Source organism: Oncorhynchus tshawytscha, linkage group LG20 (genome assembly GCF_018296145.1).
Source record: "Oncorhynchus tshawytscha isolate Ot180627B linkage group LG20, Otsh_v2.0, whole genome shotgun sequence".
Taxonomy (NCBI): Eukaryota; Metazoa; Chordata; class Actinopteri; order Salmoniformes; family Salmonidae; genus Oncorhynchus; species Oncorhynchus tshawytscha.
In genome coordinates this window covers 40,639,414-40,659,408 of record NC_056448.1, presented here as the reverse complement: position 1 = coordinate 40,659,408, position 19,995 = coordinate 40,639,414, and the positions used below count along the sequence as shown (strand labels likewise).

At 41.0% G+C, this 19,995-nt stretch overlaps 1 protein-coding gene across 5 annotated transcripts; it reads left to right on the top strand.

Annotated features, from left to right (window-relative positions):
• Nucleotides 1-1,780: 1,780 nt before the first annotated feature.
• Nucleotides 1,781-19,671, top strand: LOC112236047. Of its 5 annotated transcripts, none has more exons than XM_024404626.2 (9): nt 2,199-2,302; nt 4,613-4,892; nt 5,156-5,321; nt 6,539-6,776; nt 6,867-7,010; nt 11,761-11,911; nt 12,062-17,922; nt 18,086-18,135; nt 18,342-19,671. In XM_024404626.2, the coding sequence occupies exons 2-9, from the start codon at nt 4,640-4,642 to the stop codon at nt 19,033-19,035; spliced, it is 7,557 nt and encodes a 2,518-aa protein (XP_024260394.2). In that variant the 5' UTR covers nt 2,199-2,302; nt 4,613-4,639; the 3' UTR covers nt 19,036-19,671. The 5 variants fall into 5 exon arrangements, with proteins under 5 accessions (XP_042158591.1, XP_024260394.2, XP_042158590.1 ...); XM_042302656.1 differs by having other exon boundaries at nt 5,437-6,776; XM_024404628.2 differs by lacking the exon at nt 2,199-2,302 and adding an exon at nt 3,256-3,414.
• The last annotated feature ends 324 nt before the right edge of the window (nt 19,672-19,995 follow it).

Sequence of the window (19,995 nt, the reverse complement as noted above, 5' to 3'; positions counted from 1 at the left end):
TGCACATTATTCTTAAAAAATTATTCAAGCCCTGTCAAGTTGGTTGTCGATTTGCTAGACAGCCATTTTCAAGTCATGCCATAGATTATCAAGCCAATTTACATCAAAACTGTGACTAGGTCATACAGGAACATTCAATGTCATCTTGGTAAGCAACGCCAGTGTATATTTGACCTTGTGTTTTAGGTTATTGTCCTGCTGAAAGGTGAATTTGTCTTCCAGTCCCTAGTCCTTGCAGATGACAAGCATACCCATAACATGATGCAGCCACCACCACGCTAGAAAGTATCAAGAGTGGTACTCAATGATGTGTTGGATTTGTCCCTAACATAACGCTTTGTATTCAGGACATAAAGTTAATTTCTTTGTCACATTTTTTGCAGTTTTACTTTAGTGTCTTATTGAAAACAGGATGCATGTTTTGGAATATTTTTATTATTTTCACTCTGTCATTTAGGTTAGTATTGTAAACTCTGTAACTGTTTTATAGTCACCACTGGCCTCATGGTGAAATCCCTGAGAGGTTTCCTTCCTCTCCGGCAACTGAGTTATAAAGGACACCTGTATCTTTGTAGTGACTGGGTGTATTGATACACTATCATAAGTGTAATTAATAACTTCACCATGCTCAAAGGGATATTCAATATCTGCTTAAAAAATACATATTTATAACAATATAGGTGCCCTTCAACGCGAGGCATTTGAAAACCTCCAAGGTCTTTGTGGTTGAATCTGTGTTTGAAATGTGCTGCTCGACTGAGGGACCTTACAGATAAAGTGTAGGGTGCAAAGGGGTAGAGAGATGAGGCTAAATCATGTTAAACACTATTAATGCACACAGAGTGAGTCCATGAAACTTATTATGTGACTTGTAAAGCACATTTTTACACTTATTTATTTAGGATTTCCGTAACAAAGGGGTTGAATACTTATTGACTCAAGACATTTCAGCTTGACATTTTTTTTACCAATTTCTAAAAATATTATTCCAATTTGACATTATGGGGATATTGTGTGTAGGCCAGTGACACAAAATCTCAATTGAATCCATTTTAAAATTCAGTCTGTAACACAACAAAATGTGGACAAAGTCAAGCGGAGGGAATCCTTTCTGTAGGCCCTGTAACCACCATGTAAATACACAAAAGGTCACACTATAAAGAGAGGCCTCAGTTTTGGTGCTTTTTATCACTGTGCGCCCATAATTATATCACATACGCCCATCTCTAGTCGGTGTTGAGGAAGCTACTCTGAAAAAAGAGTTAACCAAGCAACCGATTACTTCACACTGGAAGACGTTAAGCTACACTAAAGCTAGAGTTTATTTAACTAAACTTACTTTGAAAAGGTAGTTCACTACCTCCAAACTACTTTGTGAAAAATTATCATATCTAAACCTGATATGTTATCGACTACAAATTTCAAGAACAGATCACTCTGGAATCAGATGTTAGCAGAATGTGCAATTTAGCTTAAACGCAAAACCTATTTTTCAAGGGAGAATTAGGCCTGATGCCGAAAAATAAAGACAATTCTTACCTATTTCATCCATTATTTTATTTTAGCTATAAAAGTAGAGTGTAGTTCCTGTAGTTAGCTACACCGCTACAAGGTAAAACAGTCGTGTGTAGTTCCAGTAGTCAGCTACACCGCTACATGGCTACAAAATAATGAACTACTGAAAAAACGACCAACATTTGAATTGAGTTCAACTAACACCAAGCTACTGTAAAATGTAGTTAAATGACTAGCTGAATTACATGCAGTTTGCCAACACTGTCTGTAGTTGACTATTATAGCTGTTGTAATTAGCATACCACCCATGATGTTAGTGTATGTGTGTAGGTCAGTGTGCTGCAGTGCTTATCCTTCAGATCAGTACATTTTCCATGATTCAACATGTTGTTCAATACAGGGGAACTATTATAAAACGATGAACAGCTATATAACAACAATTAAAGGGCAATTGATTGTGTATTCAGTCAAAACCAAATCTGTCAGCTGTATATGAACAGGATTGGAAAATGATGTCTTCATTTTGTTGTCTTTCAGTAGAATATATTAGTCTTTGTGGTAAGAACCTATATATGCAGCTATAGGAGGTGTGAGCTGTAGCAGTGGCGGGGACTTCCTGAGCCTTTGCAACTGAGCATGTGACTTTGAGGTCAAGCCATTTCCTCCTGCAGTAACCCTTTGCAGAGTGTCCCCTTAAATTGCAAGTACAAATTGTATGACACTCACATTTGAGTGACAAATGCATCTGAGACAAGCTTGAAGATTTTTATCCACAATTCTGAGTATGGTAAGAGAACAGCATGTCTTCACTGCTTCAGTCATTTCCTGCTTATTTTGTTTAGCTTTTTTTCATCTTTCGTGTATCTTCATTAAATGATTAAACATGATGTATGATGGTCTAACAAAAACATCAGGGTTTTACTGATGCACACTCTGCAGTCAGTATAAGTACAGGTCTACAGTTTGTCTTGAGATGGGGTGATTTATGATTTATGGAGAGGTGCTTAACTAATATGTGACAAGGTGCAACCAAAAATTAGAGCATTTGGAAGGAAAAGGCACAACGCTCACTCAAAACGTGATGTTTTATTTTCTAACTCAAGTTTAAAACATAAAACAAATGTTTAAAACACGAATTAGAAAATAAAACATCAGGTTTTTAATTGTGAAGCGAGAGTCGTGCCTTTTCCTTCCAAGTAATTTCAAATCAAGTTGTTTACGTAGCATGTCACAAGTACAATCGATGTCGACTAACAGTGAAATGCTTACGGCCCTTCCCAAAAATGAAGAGAAAAATAATAATAAATACACAATGAGTAACGATAACTTGGCTATAGACATGGGGTACCAGTACCGAGTTGATGTGCAGGTGTATGAGGTCATTGAGGTAGATATAAACATAATAGGTGACTAGGCAACGGCATAGATAGTAGTAGCAGCAGTAGATGATAGTAACAGCAGATAAACCGTAAAGGCAGTGTATGTGATGAATCAAAAGAGTTGGTGCAAAAAGGGCTCAGTAAAGATAGTGCAGGTAGTCTGGGTGAAACAGTTTCATGCCCGTTTCAACCAGCCTCATAGATGAAGCTGTTGGAATGCATGCCTCAATGTTCATGGTCGAAAAGTATTCAGGAAGAACAAGTGTGAAAAAAAAACCTGCTAAACTTGTTTGCCATCAAACTTGTTTGCCGTCTGATTGTCAAAGAACAGTCTGTGCAGTACTTGTTTCATACACATGGAACCAGTCCTGTGAGGCTGAGCTCACTTTCGACATTTCCAGTTAAAAAAAAGACTGCTTACTTCTTCATTTTAGCGTTGGATGGCTGTTTTGACTGGATTACCTACTTCTTCATATTTTTTGAAGAATTGTTTACTTTGTTTATAATATCTAATTAAAAGGTAACACACTTTTTTTTTGTGATTTCTGTTTTTGAGTGGTTCCTTGCATCAGAGGCTCACACGCAGGTCGATATCACTGTTCCATTTCCAGAGATATTTTGGTTTTGGAGCAGATTTTGGTGATAGCGGATTTGTTGCTCAATACATAGAAGCAAACCTTTGATTTGACTTTACGGAAAAACCACATGAATTTCACATGTGAACACGTGAAGTGTTCCAAAAACATGTTTTCGTGGGATCTTATGTGAAGGTAATGTGATAACATGTAAAGCAACATGTGAAATCATATGAAGTTTTCCAAAAACACATGTTTTCACATGACTTCAAGTGTGAAATTTCACGTGAAAGCATGTGATTTTCCACTTGTGAAGTCATGTGGTTTTTCTGTAAGTGTAGTTTACGATCTGTCTGCATTAACCAATTTGGCTTATTTCCACAGTTATAGACAGTGTTGTACAACCTTTGGCCTCAAGTTGAATCTGTCAAGTTGAATCTGTTTTGCTCCAAATACTTGTCTGTATATGGTCACGTGGGTCACATGATGTTAAAACAAGCAAATGGGGGCTGAGAGACTTATCAGAAGGGAAGGTTAAAGGTCAACTGAGACAACACAGTGACTTTGGATACACCATACATGTTCCAGGAATGGGTAGACATTATTGAGACCGGGTGAGATATTAGAACTACACATATTTACATTCAGATTCTGATCCGCTCAAGCATGTGCCAGTAACTTTGCCCTCGACGAGGAAGAAAAACGAATGATTTCCGTGAGCTAAGCGAGATCATCGAACAATCTGAGAGATAAGGTTGCCGTTTTGGGCACCTTGTTATTCTGCTGTGAATCCAGTACTTTGTAAATCAATACAGTATACTATATCTCGATGAATGAGGGTAAATACCACCACTGAACACGATTGGATATGCAAACCGTAAGTATACCTGAGCATTGGCACCAATTTTTATTTGGAAATGGGGAAGAAGGTTGACTTAACAACATACTAATTGGCAGTTTTTTGAATGCTTGCACAATCAAGTTCTCATGTTACTCAGAAATGGGGAAGTGTGCCTCATACAAAAACATGCCATGACAGCATTCCAGATTGAGAAAATACAAAATGGTGTTTTAACAGTTTTTGTAGTGAGAAGAAGTTGTCCGGTCCTCTTGGCTGTGATCTGATGTGTGGACTTTTAACAGGGTGATGTTCTGGATTAGGGCAGCACCATGGAGACACTCGGTAGCAAGAGAGAGATGGCACTTCCATCCCGAAGCTCTTCCCAGGCAATAGGAGCTCTGACCCTGAGCTCTTCCCAGGTAATAGGAGCTCCGACCGTGAGCTCTTCCCAGGCAATAGGAGCTCTGACCCTGAGCTCTTCCCAGGCAATAGGAGCTCAAACAGTGAGCTCTTCCCAGGTAATAGGAGCTCCGCCCCTGAGGAATTTCACCATTCCCAGGAGGAAGAGGGGAGATGGAAAAGGTATGAGAAACATATAATCACATTCAGAACCCATGTCAATATAATCTGAATAATATAATCTGAAAGCTCATAAAGTCAGTGCCACGCTCTACAATGCTTTTAGCACTTGAAAAAGTGTGATATAAATTCAATTTATTATCAACAATAACAATAATGCTAAAACTATTGATTTGTGAATTAAAGTTCAGAGTGTTTTGCCATGTATTTTTGTTGGATGGTTGAATTACATTGTATCCTGTCCGTGTGCATCTCTTTTTGACCAGCTCTTTTGGATGTCTGCCTCAAAGAGAGCAGGGACTATAGTCTGATACAGACAACTCTGAATGAGTCCCGATTGGACATGGGCAAAGAGATATCCTTCAGCTGGCAGTGGGATGATGTCACGCTAATACACAACGAGGAGCTTCTGCGAGAGTTCTTTGAAAAAAGGTGACAATCAACATGTTGTTCAATGGCATTAGTGCATATCTTCACAAGAACTGCATGCATGTGCTATATGCATATACAACTCTGTACTGAAACATGATATGAATATGTACATCAGTGGAATCTGCTGAGGAGAGGAAGGCTCATAATAATGCCTGGAATGGAATCAATGGAATGGTATCAAACATATGGTATCCAGCAACATCTGACTATCTAATATCCTTTTATATTGCTTTGTTATCATCCTCTAAAGAGGGTGTTGTTATCCCCTATCAAGTAAAGAGGGTGTTGTTATCCCCTATCAAGTAGAGGGTGTTGTTATCCCCTATCAAGTAAAGAGGGTGTTGTTATCCCCTATCAAGTAAAGAGGGTGTTGTTATCCCCTATCAAGTAGAGGGTGTTGTTATCCCCTATCAGGTAAAGAGGGTGTTGTTATCCCCTATCAGGTAAAGAGGGTGTTGTTATCCCCTATCAAGTAAAGAGGGTGTTGTTATCCCCTATCAAGTAAAGAGGGTGTTGTTATCCCCTATCAAGTAGAGGGTGTTGTTATCCCCTATCAGGTAAAGAGGGTGTTGTTATCCCCTATCAGGTAAAGAGGGTGTTGTTATCCCCTATCAGGTAAAGAGGGTGTTGTTATCCCCTATCAGGTAAAGAGGGTGTTGTTATCCCCTATCAGGTAAAGAGGGTGTTGTTATCCCCTATCAGGTAAAGAGGGTGTTGTTATCCCCTATCAGGTAAAGAGGGTGTTGTTATCCCCTATCAGGTAAAGAGGGTGTTGTTATCCCCTATCAGGTAAAGAGGGTGTTGTTATCCCCTATCAGGTAAAGAGGGTGTTGTTATCCCCTATCAGGTAAAGAGGGTGTTGTTATCCCCTATCAGGTAAAGAGGGTGTTGTTATCCCCTATCAGGTAAAGAGGGTGTTGTTATCCCCTATCAGGTAAAGAGGGTGTTGTTATCCCCTATCAGGTAAAGAGGGTGTTGTTATTCCCTATCAAGTGTTCTCTTTGAAGTTGAAATATGCCTGTGTGTGGAAATTGCACATCCATAATTTCCTAGTTTTACCAATTATCTTTTTATGCCTACTTTGCGGGATCTCTAAATTGCCTAATGAGGGAATCACTAATATATGTAGACTTGGTGTTATGTTTAATTTCACAACACTGTGTGATACATCTAACCCTGTCGACCAGTCATTTGCTTTCATGTTCCTATTATCTCAGATCTGAAATGCGTTTAAAGGATAGACACGTCAGAGAAATGGAGGAGAGGTTCTGTTTTTTAGTCACCTCTGACCAAAAAGCTAAGCAAATGTATCAACACGGACTGAAGGTTGAGAACACAGATCAACACTCTCTGGGAAACCCGTCATATGGAGTCTATTTGCACAGGCACGCTGATGTGGCCTTGAAAAATATCAGCGGCAACACCCCTGCTGGAAAAATCCTCATCATTTTCAAGGTTAGATGGTAATAGTCGTCAATATGATAATTGTTATTATTTCTATTCATTAAGCAAGTAAAACATATGTTTCTGCTTTTCTTCCCATAGGTTCTCTTTGGCAAGGTGAAAAAAGTACCTCCATGTTATGGAAGGAACAGCACACATGATCCAACGGTGAATTACGATTGTCACGTGTCCAAAGACCCCGCTGTCCCGAGGGACAGCTTGTCTCAGCAAGTTTTGAGCTCGTCAGTAAGTTTCGTGGCCTGGCTGGTCTAGTGGTAATGCCGCAGCCTCCAGCACAAATATCTACGGTGTCTGCATTAGTTCAAATCCCACTTGCTGCTCTTTGACACAACCTCTGTCTATCTTACCCCACTGTCATTCTCTATCTTTTATATAATATACACTATATATTCAGAAGTATGTGGACACACCTTCAAATGAATGGATTTGGCTATTTCAGCGAAACCTGTTGCTGACAGTTGTATAAAATCGCATACACAGCCAAGCAATCTCCATAGACAAACATTGGCTGTAGAACAGCCTCAGCCGCGAAGTGGTAGACCACACAAGCTCACAGAATGGGACCGCTAAGTGCTGATGTGTGAAGCGCATAAAAATGGTCTGTTCTCGATTGCAACCCTGAATACCGAGTTCCAAACTGCCTCTGGAAGCAACGTCAGCACAAGAACTGTTCGTCAGGCGCTTCCTGAAATGGGTTTCCATGGCCGAGCAGCCGCACATAAGCCTAAGATCACCATGCGCAATGCCAAGCATCGGCCAGAGTGGGGTAAAGCTTCCCGCCATTGGACTCTGGAGCAGTGGAAACGCATTCTTTGGAGTGATGAATCACGCTTCACCATCTGGCAGTCCGGCGGACGAATATGGGTTTGGCGGATGCCAGGAGAACGCTACCTGCCCGAATGCATAGTGCCAACTGTAAAGTTTGGTGGAGGAGGAATAATGGTCCGGGGCTGTTTTTCATGGTTCAGGCTCGGCCTCTTAGTTCCAGTGAAGGGAAATCTTAAACGCTACAGCATACAATGACATTCTAGATGATTATGTGCTTTTGGAGAAGGCCCTTTCCTGTTTCAGCATGACAATGCCCCCGTGCAGAAAGCGAGGTCCATACAGAAATGGTTTGTCGAGATGGATGTGGAAGAATTTGACTGGCCTGCACAGAGCCCTGACCTCAACCCCATCGAACACCTTTGTGAGGAATTGGAACGCTGACTGTGAGCCAGGCTAATCAACAAACACCAGTGCCTGACCTCACTAATGCTCTTGTGGCTGAATGGAAGCAAGTCCCTGCAGCAATGTTCCAACATCTAGTGGAAAGCCTTCCCAGAAGAGTGGAGGCTGTTATAGAGCAAAGGGAGGACCAACTCCATATTAATGCCCATGATTTTGGAATGAGATGTTTGATGGAGCAGGTGTCCACATACATTTGGTCATGTAGTGTAAATACACACGTACAGTGGGGCAAAACAAGTATTTAGTCAGCCACCAATTGTGCAAGTTCTCGCACTTAAAAAGATGAGAGAGGCCTGTAATTTTCATCATAGGTACACTTCAACTATGACAGACAAAATGAGGAAAAAAAATCCAGAAAATCACATTGTAGGATTTTTAATGAATTTATTTGCAAATTACGGTGGAAAATAAGTATTTGGTCAAGAACAAAAGTTTATCTCAATACTTTGTTATATACCCTTTGTTGGCAATGACAGAGGTCAAACATTTTCTGTAAGTCTTCAAGGTTTTCACACAATGTTGCTGGTATTTTGGCCCATTCCTCCATGCAGATATCCTCTAGAGCAGTGATGTTTTGGGGCTGTTGCTGGGCAACACAGACTTTCAACTCCCTACAAAGATTTTCTATGGGGTTGAGATCTGGAGACTGGCTAGGCCACTCCAGGACCTTGAAATGCTTCTTACGAAGCCACTCCTTCGTTGCCCGGGTGGTGTGTTTGGGATCATTGTCATGCTGAAAGACCCAGCCACGTTTCATCTTCAATGCCCTTGCTGATGGAAGGAGGTTTTCACTCAAAATCTCACGATACATGGCCCCATTCATTCTTTCCTTTACATGGATCAGTCGTCCTGGTCCCATTGCAGAAAAACAGCCCCAAAGCATGATGTTTCCACCCCCATGCTTCACAGTAGGTATGGTGTTCTTTGGATGCAACTCAGCATTCTTTGTCCTATGTTCTATTTTGGTTTCATCTGACCATATGACATTCTCCCAATCTTCTTCTGGATCATCCAAATGCTCTCTAGCAAACTTCAGACGGGCCTGGACATGTACTGGTTTAAGCAGGAGGACACGTCTGGCACTGCAGGATTTGAGTCCCTGGCGGCGTAGTGTGTTACTGATGGTAGGCTTTGTTACTTTGGTTCCAGCTCTCAGCAGGTCATTCACTAGGTCCCCTCGTGTGGTTCTGGGATTTTTGCTCACCGTTCTTGTGATCAGTTTGATCCCAAGAGGTGAGATCTTGCGTGGAGCCCCAGATCGAGGGAGATTATCAGTGGTCTTGTATGTCTTCCATTTCCTAATAATTGCTCCCACAGTTGATTTCTTCAAACCAAACTGCTTACCTATTGCAGATTCAGTCTTCCCAGCCTGGTGCAGGTCTACAATTTTGTTTCTGGTGTCCTTTGACAGCTCTTTGGTCTTGGCCATAGTGGAGTTTGGAGTGTGACTGTTTGAGGTTGTGGACAGGTGTCTTTTATACTGATAACAAGTTCAAACAGGTGCCATTAATACAGGTAATGAGTGGAGGACAGAGGAGCCTCTTAAAGAAGAAGTTACAGGTCTGTGAGAGCCAGAAATCTTGCTTGTTTGTAGTTGACCAAATACTTATTTTCCACCATAATTTGCAAATAAATTCATTAAAAATCCTACAATGTGATTTTCTGGATTTTTTTCTCTTCTCATTTTTTCTGTCATAGTTGAAGTGTACCTATGATGGAAATTACAGGCCTCTCATCTTTTTAAGTGGGAGAACTTGCACAATTTGTGGCTGACTAAAAACTTTTTTGCCCCACTGTATATACAGTGCCAGTCAAAAGTTTGGAAAAGGTTTTTTTCTTTCTTCTTACTATTTTCTACATTGTAGAATCATAGTGAAGACATCAAAACTATGAAATAACACATATTGGATCATGTAGTAACCAAAAAAAAGTGTTAAACAAATCTAAATATATTTTAGATTTTAGATTCTTCAAAGTAGCCACTTTGCCTTGATGACAGCTTTGCACACTCTTGGCATTCTCTCAACCAGCTTCACCTGGAATGCTTTTCAAACAGTCTTGAAGGAGTTCCTATATATGCTGAGCACTTGTTGGTTGCTTTTTCTTCAATCTGTGGTCCAACTCATCCCAAACCAGCTACACTAGCAATAACATCTGCTAAACACGTGTATTTGATTGATCGAAACCATCTCAATTGGGTTGAGGTCAGGTGATTGTGGAGGCCAGTTCATCTGATGCAGCACTCCATCACTCTCCTTCTTGGTCAAACAGCCCTTACACAGCCTGGAGGTGTGTTGGGTCATAGTCCTGTTGAAAAACAAATGATTGTCCCACTAGGTGCAAACCAGATGGGATGGCAAATCACTGCAGAATGCTGTGCTAGCCATGCTGGTTAAGTGTGCCTTGAATTCTAAATAAATCACAGACAATGTCACCAGCAAAACCCCCTCACGCCATCACACCTCCTCCTCCATGCTTCACGGTGGGAACCACACATGCGGAGATCACCCGCTCACATACTTTGCGTCTCTCACAAAGACACGGCGGTTGAAACCAAAAATCTCAAATTTGGACTGATCAGACCAAAGGACAGATTTCCACCGGGCTAATGTCCATTGCTAGTGTTTCTTGGCCCAAGTAAGTCTCTTCTTCTTATTGGTGTCCTTTAGTAGTGGGTTCTTTGCAGCAATTCGACCATGAAGGTCTGATTAACACACTCTCCTCTGGCTATCTTCTGTATACCATCCGTACCTTGTCACAACACAACTGATTGGCTCAAACGCATTAAGTAGGAAAGAAATTCCACAAATTAACTTTTAACAAGGCACACCTGTTAATTGAAATACATTCCAGGTGACTACCTCATGAAGCTGGTTGAGAGAATGCCAAGAGTTTGCAAAACTGTCATCAAAGCAAAGGGTGGCTTCTTTGAAGAATCTCAAATATAAAATATATTTTGATTTGTTTAACACTTTTTTGGTTACTACATGATTCTGTGTTATTCCATAGTTCTGTTGTCTTCACTATTATTCTACAATGTAGATACTAATAAAAATAAAGAAAAACCATTGAAGGAGTAGGAGTATATATATGGCCAATATACACATGTATATATATATATATATATATATATATATGTATGTGTATATGTGAGTTAGTGTACAAATCATTAGGAATATCTTCCTAATATTGAGTTTCACCCCCTGTCGAAAAAGCATTCAGCAGGGATGCTGGCCCATGTTGACTCCAATGCTTCCCACAGTTGTGTGAAGTTGGTTGGATGTCCTTTGGGTGGTGGATCATTCTTGATACACAAGAAACTGTTGAGCATTAAAAACCCAGCAGCGTTGCAGTTCTTGACACACTCAAACCAGTGCGCATGGCACCTACTACCATACCCTGTTCAAAGGAACTTAAATCTTTTGTCTTGACCATTCACCCTCTGAAAGGCACACAATACATGTCTCAACTATCTCCTTCTTTAACCTGTCTCCTCCCCTTCATCTACACTCATTTACATGGATTTAACAGGTGCAATCAATAAGGCATCATAACTTTCACCTGGATTCACCTGGTTGGTCTATGTCATGGAAAGAGCAGGTGTTCCTAATGTTTTGTACACTCTGTGTGTGTATATACAATATATAAATATATTTGAAAGTTCACTCCTTTAGAAAGAGCTGCTCTGAGGCATGACTTGATATGTGACCATATGACCATGACTTGACACATTCTCTGTTTACAGGTGTTCCTGTTTGACTACAACGAAAACCAGGAGCTAAAACAGAGACCAAGGCAATGTTTGCCATATGCTATGGTTTCATTGGTTCCTTCTGTAAATTCTTCTCCGACTAGCACTCTAGTTCCATCTGTAAAACTGGGGCCAAAAACAAAGGGTATGGAATTACAATAACCAGATTGTGTTTAAATGACTAGATTTATTCCAGCATATTCATCATCAGCTGATGATCCATGTTTTATATTTAATATACGCAAACTATAGCCTATGTAGTATTAATAATAATATTAATAATAATCTTTCCCAGATTCAGCGGCATGTTTGGAGACCTGCACCGTGGCTCAAAGAGTGGGTAGAGGTCAGAATGCGACCGTGACATTCAAACATTTTGGGACAACTGAAAGTCCATTGCCTGGATACAGATCTCAGGGATTTGGAACAAACCCCCCATTCCAAAGAGGTGATCAACAGAACTTCCAAAACATTACATCAATCGCAAACCAATTGTATCACAACGGAAGTGACCAACCCCCACCGCCTCCACTACACATTAGTCCCTGCGACCAGCCCCCACCACCTCCACCGCCCTTGGGTCCCTGCGACCAGCCCCCACCGCCCTTTAGTCCCTGCGACCAGTCCCCAGCGCCCATTAGTCCCTGCGACCAACCTCCAACACCTTTTAGTTCCTGTGTCCAGCCCCCATCACCCTTTAGTTCCTGTGTCCAGCCCCCATCACCTTTTAGTTCCTGTGTCCAGCCCCCATCACCTTTTAGTTCCTGTGTCCAGCCCCCATCACCTTTTAGTTCCTGTGTCCAGCCCCCATTACCTTTTAGTTCCTGTGTCCAGCCCCCATCACCCTTTAGTTCCTGTGTCCAGCCCCCATCACCCTTTAGTTCCTGTGCCCAACTTCTACCACCTTTTAGTTCCTGTGTCCAACCCACACCGTCTCCATCACCCTTTAGTCCCTGCGACCAGCCCCCACCACCCTTTAGTTCCTGGGCTCCTCCTTTACCACCACCATTCACTGGTTCAATTACCTTCTTGGAAGACAATGGACTGGTTACTGATCCTATACATTTACAGATCCCAAGCCATGCTGGAACAGCTCAATTTGACCATAATAAACCCCACTTATGTAACCAAGTTCAGTCTTGTCAACAAGTTTCGAACACCCTGTCCACGAACCAGGATAACTTATGGCGACAGTCTACATCTGCAACAGGTGCATTGGAACCAGTCTCTACTATAGTTTATTCTTCACGTGTGATTAAGGATCCCAGATTGTCGGCACGAGACACTAACAACATGCAGAGATCGATTTCAATGGAGTCAGAGAGCGGTCAACAAACAAGTACCTCTGTCTGCATATTGACCGTGAAGCCAGAGCATAAGAATCTCCAAAATGTACCAAAACAGGAGAAAAATCTCAGGGAAACTGGAAAAAAGAATGATCCAAAACCATGCCAGCCTGATACACCAATAGATTGTTCTACTGCTACTTTGGTGAATATTTCAGCTCCATCCTCTGTGATACCTACAACTGAGAATCAGCCATCATCTAGAATGCTTAAAATGAAGTTCCAGAAGTATTCTCCATATTTTCATCTGACCAAAGAGGAGAGGAAGGCAAAAATTGGTTCTCTACAACATCTGTCATTTGATGAGAAAAATACATTATTAGAGAGAACCAATTTTTATGCAACCTATTTTCAGAAGTCCAGGTGTCTACTCAATCAAAATGACAAGGTCACTGCAGTCGACCCTGGGCGGCTATGTAAACCAGGAAGTATAAAAAGATGCTTGTCCAGCACAGAAAAGACTCAAAAGACTCATGATGACAGTGGTGCATACTTGCAGCAGCAGGTGAGACAACATAATCTGCCCCAGTACACCACAAATGGTGATCAGAGTTCAAAACCTATCCCAGAAATTTCAGCCCATAATCCATCAATTGTCTGTGGGGCTGTGGAGGAAAACGTGGCCCTCCAATTTGAGAGGAACACAGGCAATATGGAACCAGAGGACATGAACCTTTGCAGCCCAGAATCCACTACTACATGTCTCACAGAAACGGAAGAGGATGTGCACAAAGTTACTGTGGAACCACAAGATGAAATGGCAATGAAAAATGACTCACCGATTCCATTCCTTCCCCAGACTGTCAACCAAACTGCAACCTCTGAAAGCCGGCAGGAAACAGAGGTGAGGTCCAATCTTAACTCAGCAACAGAGGAAAAACCTCAGGATGCTCTAAATGAAAACTCTAATGCAAGCAAGCAGAACACAGAGGCAAGCTCCAAACCAAATTCCATAAGATATGAAAAAAATCTAAACATTGTACCTGAAATCGCTGAGGGAAACAGACAGAGCAGAGAACTGAAGTGTGAACCAATCTTAGCAGAGAAAAACAAAACAAATGCTGTAAGTTCAGTGGATGACACAATGGTGAACGAAAATCCCTCAGAAACAAGGTGTCCAGTCATTTATGAGAGCCATACTGATATCATGGATGCTTGTGAAGAGGTTTGTGGTACGGGAACATCAGAGGAAGTTATGAGTGTCACGGTCTTCTGTCCTGGAGTCATGTCAAGGCAAAATCATGAAAGGCTTTTGCAGAAAGACAGAGAATGTTATGGAATTGGCCAACATCAACAAAATGAATCCAATACATTTTCTACCTGTGGTGACTTAGCTGATAATACTGAAGAATGTCAGGCTGATGATTCAAAAGCTAAAGATACAGTCTACAGTTTCCTGTATAACAGGCTGCAACTCAGTGAGCTCTTTCTTTCACCTAATCAGCATGGATCATGCTCAATTTCTGGTAAACATTACCTTAAACCAAAATGCAAAGACAGTCCTATGGACACCAATAAATCACTCCTTCCGTCCTGCAACCCAAACCAAGTAGACATCGGAGAGGGATTTAACCTTCGCATCACAATAAATGCTGATAGAGAATTGTCCGCTGTCACGGAATCACCCTCTCTGTCCAAGAGATTTTCAGTGTCAGAATGTCCTCAAGGAACTCAAGCCTCAACAACTGTACAGGAAAATGAAAAGTTTAGCAACAACAGCATGATCAGTGAAAACACACCCATTGACGGTGTTCTGAAAACATCCACCTACTACACCACCTTCAACAGAGCACATGCCCGCAATGCCAAATTAATCAAAATGATGGCAGAGAAATACAAAGGGAAGGAAAATGCTTCAGTGAGGATAATGAGAAATCATCAACATTCAAGAGTGAAAAAGAAATTGATCGTTGAAAAATCCACCACTGACATTCCATACTCAGAAATATCAAGATCATCCCATAAAGCCATTACAGGCCATATGCAGATGCCATTTATGCAGAGGGAAAAAGACTGTTTGAATGTTTCCCACAAAAACTTGAAACGCAAAACCTTTTTCCCCAATAAGGTCACAAGAAATGCCAGAGAGAACAAACACAAATCATGTTTTACATTTAAATCAAAGGTTGCAGCTCACAAAATGTCTGTGTCAGATGACTTAAAGACCTCAACGCGAGTTCCCATAACATCAAAAAAAAGCACTATCCTGAAGACGATAATAGATTTTAGGAGAAAAAAACGTTGGGGGACATTCAATCACAACAGAATGTACAGTCAAAGGAATGTGTGGAATGCTCCTGCAAAGTATATTACTTCCAGCCCAACGTCAGATGATAATAAACATCTGAGAGGTAATCGTTTCGAGAAGAAACATCTGAAGACACCAACGAGAGGGTTAGAAACAAATATGTCTATGAGAGATGGAAATGAAAAGATCAACGAGGAAAAGCAGATAGCTGATGCTGTTGACACAACCTTAACTTCGTCGACCATAGATATAGTCAATGAAGAGGCTGCAAAATCTAATTATGGGAGCACTGCGAGCAACTTTGTGGAAGACATTCAACACATTGAGGAAGCAAAGGATCTATCTAAAAGCAGAACTAGCAATGACGGCAAGCCACATGACACAGAAACATCTCAGGAAACCCAGAGCAATTGCACTTCCCTTCAGAACAAATTACCTCCACCGAAATGCACCAATATCGTGGCTATAAGTCAAGACAATGAGGGAATGACTGAGTTCAAAAAACATGAGGTGGATCTGCTGAAAGAAAAGGCATTACAAGCTCATACACACTCTATAAAAGAGGTGGAAGAGGCCAACAGTGATATGGCGCCTGCTAAAGAGATCATTTCAGCTTCTGAGAACATGGAGTTTCCCTTAGATGCTGCCATCAAGATTCTTTGTGGCAGTGAGTTAATTTCAAACACACCCAAACCACAGGAAGAGATAGCTCGGGTGTTGCAGCACAAGTATGGTCAAATGGAGACAGAGAAAGCAGACACATCAGATAGAACCCATTACTGCAACCCACTGGAACAAGAAGACACACCCTCCAAGGAAGTGAAACTCATCAATAGATTAAGAGATTACTTGACAAATTTTGAGTACATAGTTAGGAAACCCGAGCCAAAAACATCAGATACACTCTGTGAAACTGAGACAAATTTGCCACAGATTTGTGAAACTATCCAGAATAATGTCAATGACCATAAGGAGAAACCAGTTCATCTGGTTGTCCTTGACAGGGTGGAGTTGCGCAATCTGAGACCTAATGCAATTCCTTTCCCAATAAAGATATGCACTCCGAATATCAACACAAACAATGACCTGATTCATAGTAAAGAACAGGAACACAAGGAGAAAACAAGAGGGAATAAAACGAATTATTACAGAATTCCTTGCATTAGCCCTGATAGTACTTCCATGTTGGAAGTCCCTGAAAAGTCCACTCAAACTCCTATGGACAAGAAAACAACTGAAGCAGAAATCTCCACAAGTGTGCCTGACATTAACCATGGGATTACAATTGCAGAAAATGATGCCTCAAGAGAACAGCAAAGACAGCCAAATTACACTATTGATGCAAACAACATGATCATGCTCAAAGCACTAGCAGAAATAGAACCAGAGAATTCCGAATTTTGTAAAACAAAAGAAAACACCAACCAGAAGCCAACAAGCCACATTGTAAGGGTGAACACTAAGACTTTTCATAGAAACTTCAGTGTGGCTGATATCTCAAATGCACTAAAGCATGGAGACAAAGTAACTTCCTTGGCCGAACTTTGCCCGTTGCGAACTGAATGCAAAGTCATGATGCAGTACTTCATCTTAAACTTTGAGGAAAAACAGAATGTTGAGGTCAATAGTACTATCGTCTCAAGAGATCAGATTTTAGAGCGATATCTGGACCGTCCTCCTGTACCAATGGAACTGAAGTACGAAGCGTTGAATTCTTTCCTGGAACTGCAGATAATGATGGAGGCCTGGCAATTTGTAGATAACAAGATGCGATTTTTGAGTGGACAATCTACATTTAGGAGTCTGCTGTGGTACGATCCCACTCTGTATGGGGAACTCTTTAAAGGGAAGGTGGGATTACAGCAGCAGTCCTCTTTATATTCATCTTTCCAACAAAGCCTCATCAACGAAGGACCAATTGCATTGCAGAGGTACCATTTAGCTGTCTCTACATTGAATGAACAGTTGAAAAGGGCCCCAGAAATGTCTTATTACATGTATCTCAAAAGCAAAAGAGAGAGGCTGGAGATTGAGGCTGCATTACGAAATCCCTCAGACATAGAGAGTTTCTTCCTCTCTGTACCACTGTCTTGCATGGTCAATTTTGGCGACAGTGTGGAAAGTTTACAGGGGGTCCAGAGGCTTGTGACTACTTTCACAGAGACTCCTGCAGACAAATTAGAAGACGGATTCGATGTTGGAAAGGCTGAGCACCTTGCCATGGTGTTCCGATTTCTTCAGGAGAAAATCTACTATTTGAAAGCTTGCAGCAACACGATGGTCAGCAAGACGTCTTGGTTTGGCATGGAACACATCATGTATGACGCTTCAAAGATGCTGGTGTGGAGGAACACGAAACAGACAGGGTCAGATGAGCTGCAGGCGAAATACAAGAAAGCAAATCCACAAATTGTCTTTGGGGTGACAGAATCTGGTGTCTCACTGTTGCATACAAGCGTGTCAAAGAGGACCCAGCTCATGGTTAAGACTGGGACCACAGCACAGAGATTCAGAGGTCGGAGTCGGGGGAGGCCGCCTATGGAGAACACTCGCTGTGCTGAGGTTTGTTGATATATTCCCATTTTTGGGGGGTAGAAATTACACATGTATGATATCAAATAATTGAAATTGCCTTTAGTAACATGTTTCCCATGGTGAGATTTTTAAACTAGTAAAAAGAGATCAAATAGACTGTGCTTTTATTGATGTATGGTTTATTTTCCAGAAAAAATATCCTCAACATGGGTCTTTGCCGATAATAGACCTCACAAAATCGTAAGTAAATTACCATTTAGGTTTGTGTCAATAAGCCAAGGAAGGGGATCACTGTTATGTCCCTTGTGTATCAGAAGCAAAACATGAATTAACACAGTAGCAATTGATATGTAATTCCTACCATATTAAAGATAGCTAAATAATGGTTTGGAGGAGGGAAAATATAAGCATCTATCATCTAACTTGTTTTTCCTCTCCAACTCAAGCCCTAACAGGGATAACCCAGATGTATACCACTGGGCCACACCCCCAAGCAACCCTGCAGGCCATTTCCAGGCTTGGACACACCAAGAAAGCCTTGTCAAGAGCCAGGTAGTAAACTGGGGTGAAAGGTCACATGATACGCAAGCCATGGAGAGGAATATCCCTGCATCTTCCTTATCCCGACCTGTGCCAACATACCCTGAAATCAGGGCCTGTCTAAGGACTAGTAAAAGTGGGACAGCGCCAAACTCACAGATCCAGTTACCTGCCTCAATGGGAGGGGTGGGAAGTAAATCAGATGGGAGGCAGCAGTGGGCCGTGAGCTGGGTTCCCCATAACCCCCAGAACATCACAGGAAGTGATCTGAGGCCAATGCATCCTCTGTGGATTGGTGTTGGGGACAATGGTCATCCCCCCATTGGGGAGCCTGTCCTCTTAGAGCAAACTAATCCGTCTTCCTGGTCTAGTCTGCCTTCTTCTCCTCCATCTGTACCAGCAGGAAATACAGCACAACAATCTCTGCACTCCCTCCCAGCTCTCGCTACCACAACAAATAATTTCCCTCCCATATGTGAGCCCCTTCCTATAAATTACCCATTTTTCCTCCTGAATGGTCAGACCTATTCCACTGCTAATCCTGAATTGTCCACAGCAACTCTTGATAACAGAGGGAGATTTCCTCGCTATGTAGAGTAGTGCTGCTTCTTTCTCAACTTTTATGGAACAGGTTAATAAAGCAAATAAGGACCTTTTGAATATAAGGAAGTGCTGGTGTTTACGTGTTTTAAATACTGAACTGGATCAGGAAACAAATATCAGTCAAAAAAGAAGGAACTCAAAGGGGAGTTGGAAACAAAAGGATTTTAGTTAATTTATTTCATGTTGAATTCACTATTTTAAGTTAATTTAATTAGTTTCATGTTTGTTGTACTTTTTTGTTGTTGTTGTAACTATTTTTTTTGTATATAATCTCAAACACGTTGTCAATTGCTGATAAGCAATATCTGATTGAAAGTGTCCTATTTTCTGACCAAAATGAATTGTATAAAGTGTTGCTAACTTATTCCTCAAAGTGGATTATATTGCTATTTTGTAGTATCGAATTGTAAATAATATTATTTAAGTGTTTGGTTGAATTTTAAAGACCGCTTTTGGTTATTATCTTGTTTGCTTTACTCAGGATTTTTGTGCTTGTCATGTTTTGGCTACTGCTTGAGGCTTTGTTTTGTAATTAAGTGTAGCATTGGCAAACTTAACCCTTAATAACTATTTCCCCAGCAGATTTTTTTTGTGTGGGTTTACTGACAAATAAAATATATTTGTACAAATCCATTAAATGTGGCTGCCATTTGTGCATCACAGCAAAACCAACCTCAAAATAAGTAATTTTTTTTTTAATATAATGTTGTTAAACAAAACCTTTTTAATATACTTCATTTGAAAGGTGCAAATATCTGTAATCTGTAATTGTTTTAACCAACTTTCTATTTTGTCATTTTTTTCAGAGGGGGGTTACAAAAACAATTAAAGAAATCCATACAAAGATAACCCCAACCCATTCCCTCCCTCAGTCCCCATCATATTCTGTTCCAGTTAAAGGGTTGCTCAGATTCAATAGTTCTGTGGACCATACTTTTTAAATAATGGCTAACTCAG

Coding starts and splice junctions, on each gene's coding strand:
- LOC112236047 (XM_024404626.2), top strand. CDS start 4,640: ATGGAGACACTCGGTAGCAAGAGAGAGATGGCACTTCCATCCCGAAGC. Junction 7,011..11,760: donor AGCAAGTTTTGAGCTCGTCA/GTAAGTTTCGTG, acceptor CTCTGTTTACAG/GTGTTCCTGTTTGACTACAA. Junction 11,912..12,061: donor ACTGGGGCCAAAAACAAAGG/GTATGGAATTAC, acceptor AATCTTTCCCAG/ATTCAGCGGCATGTTTGGAG.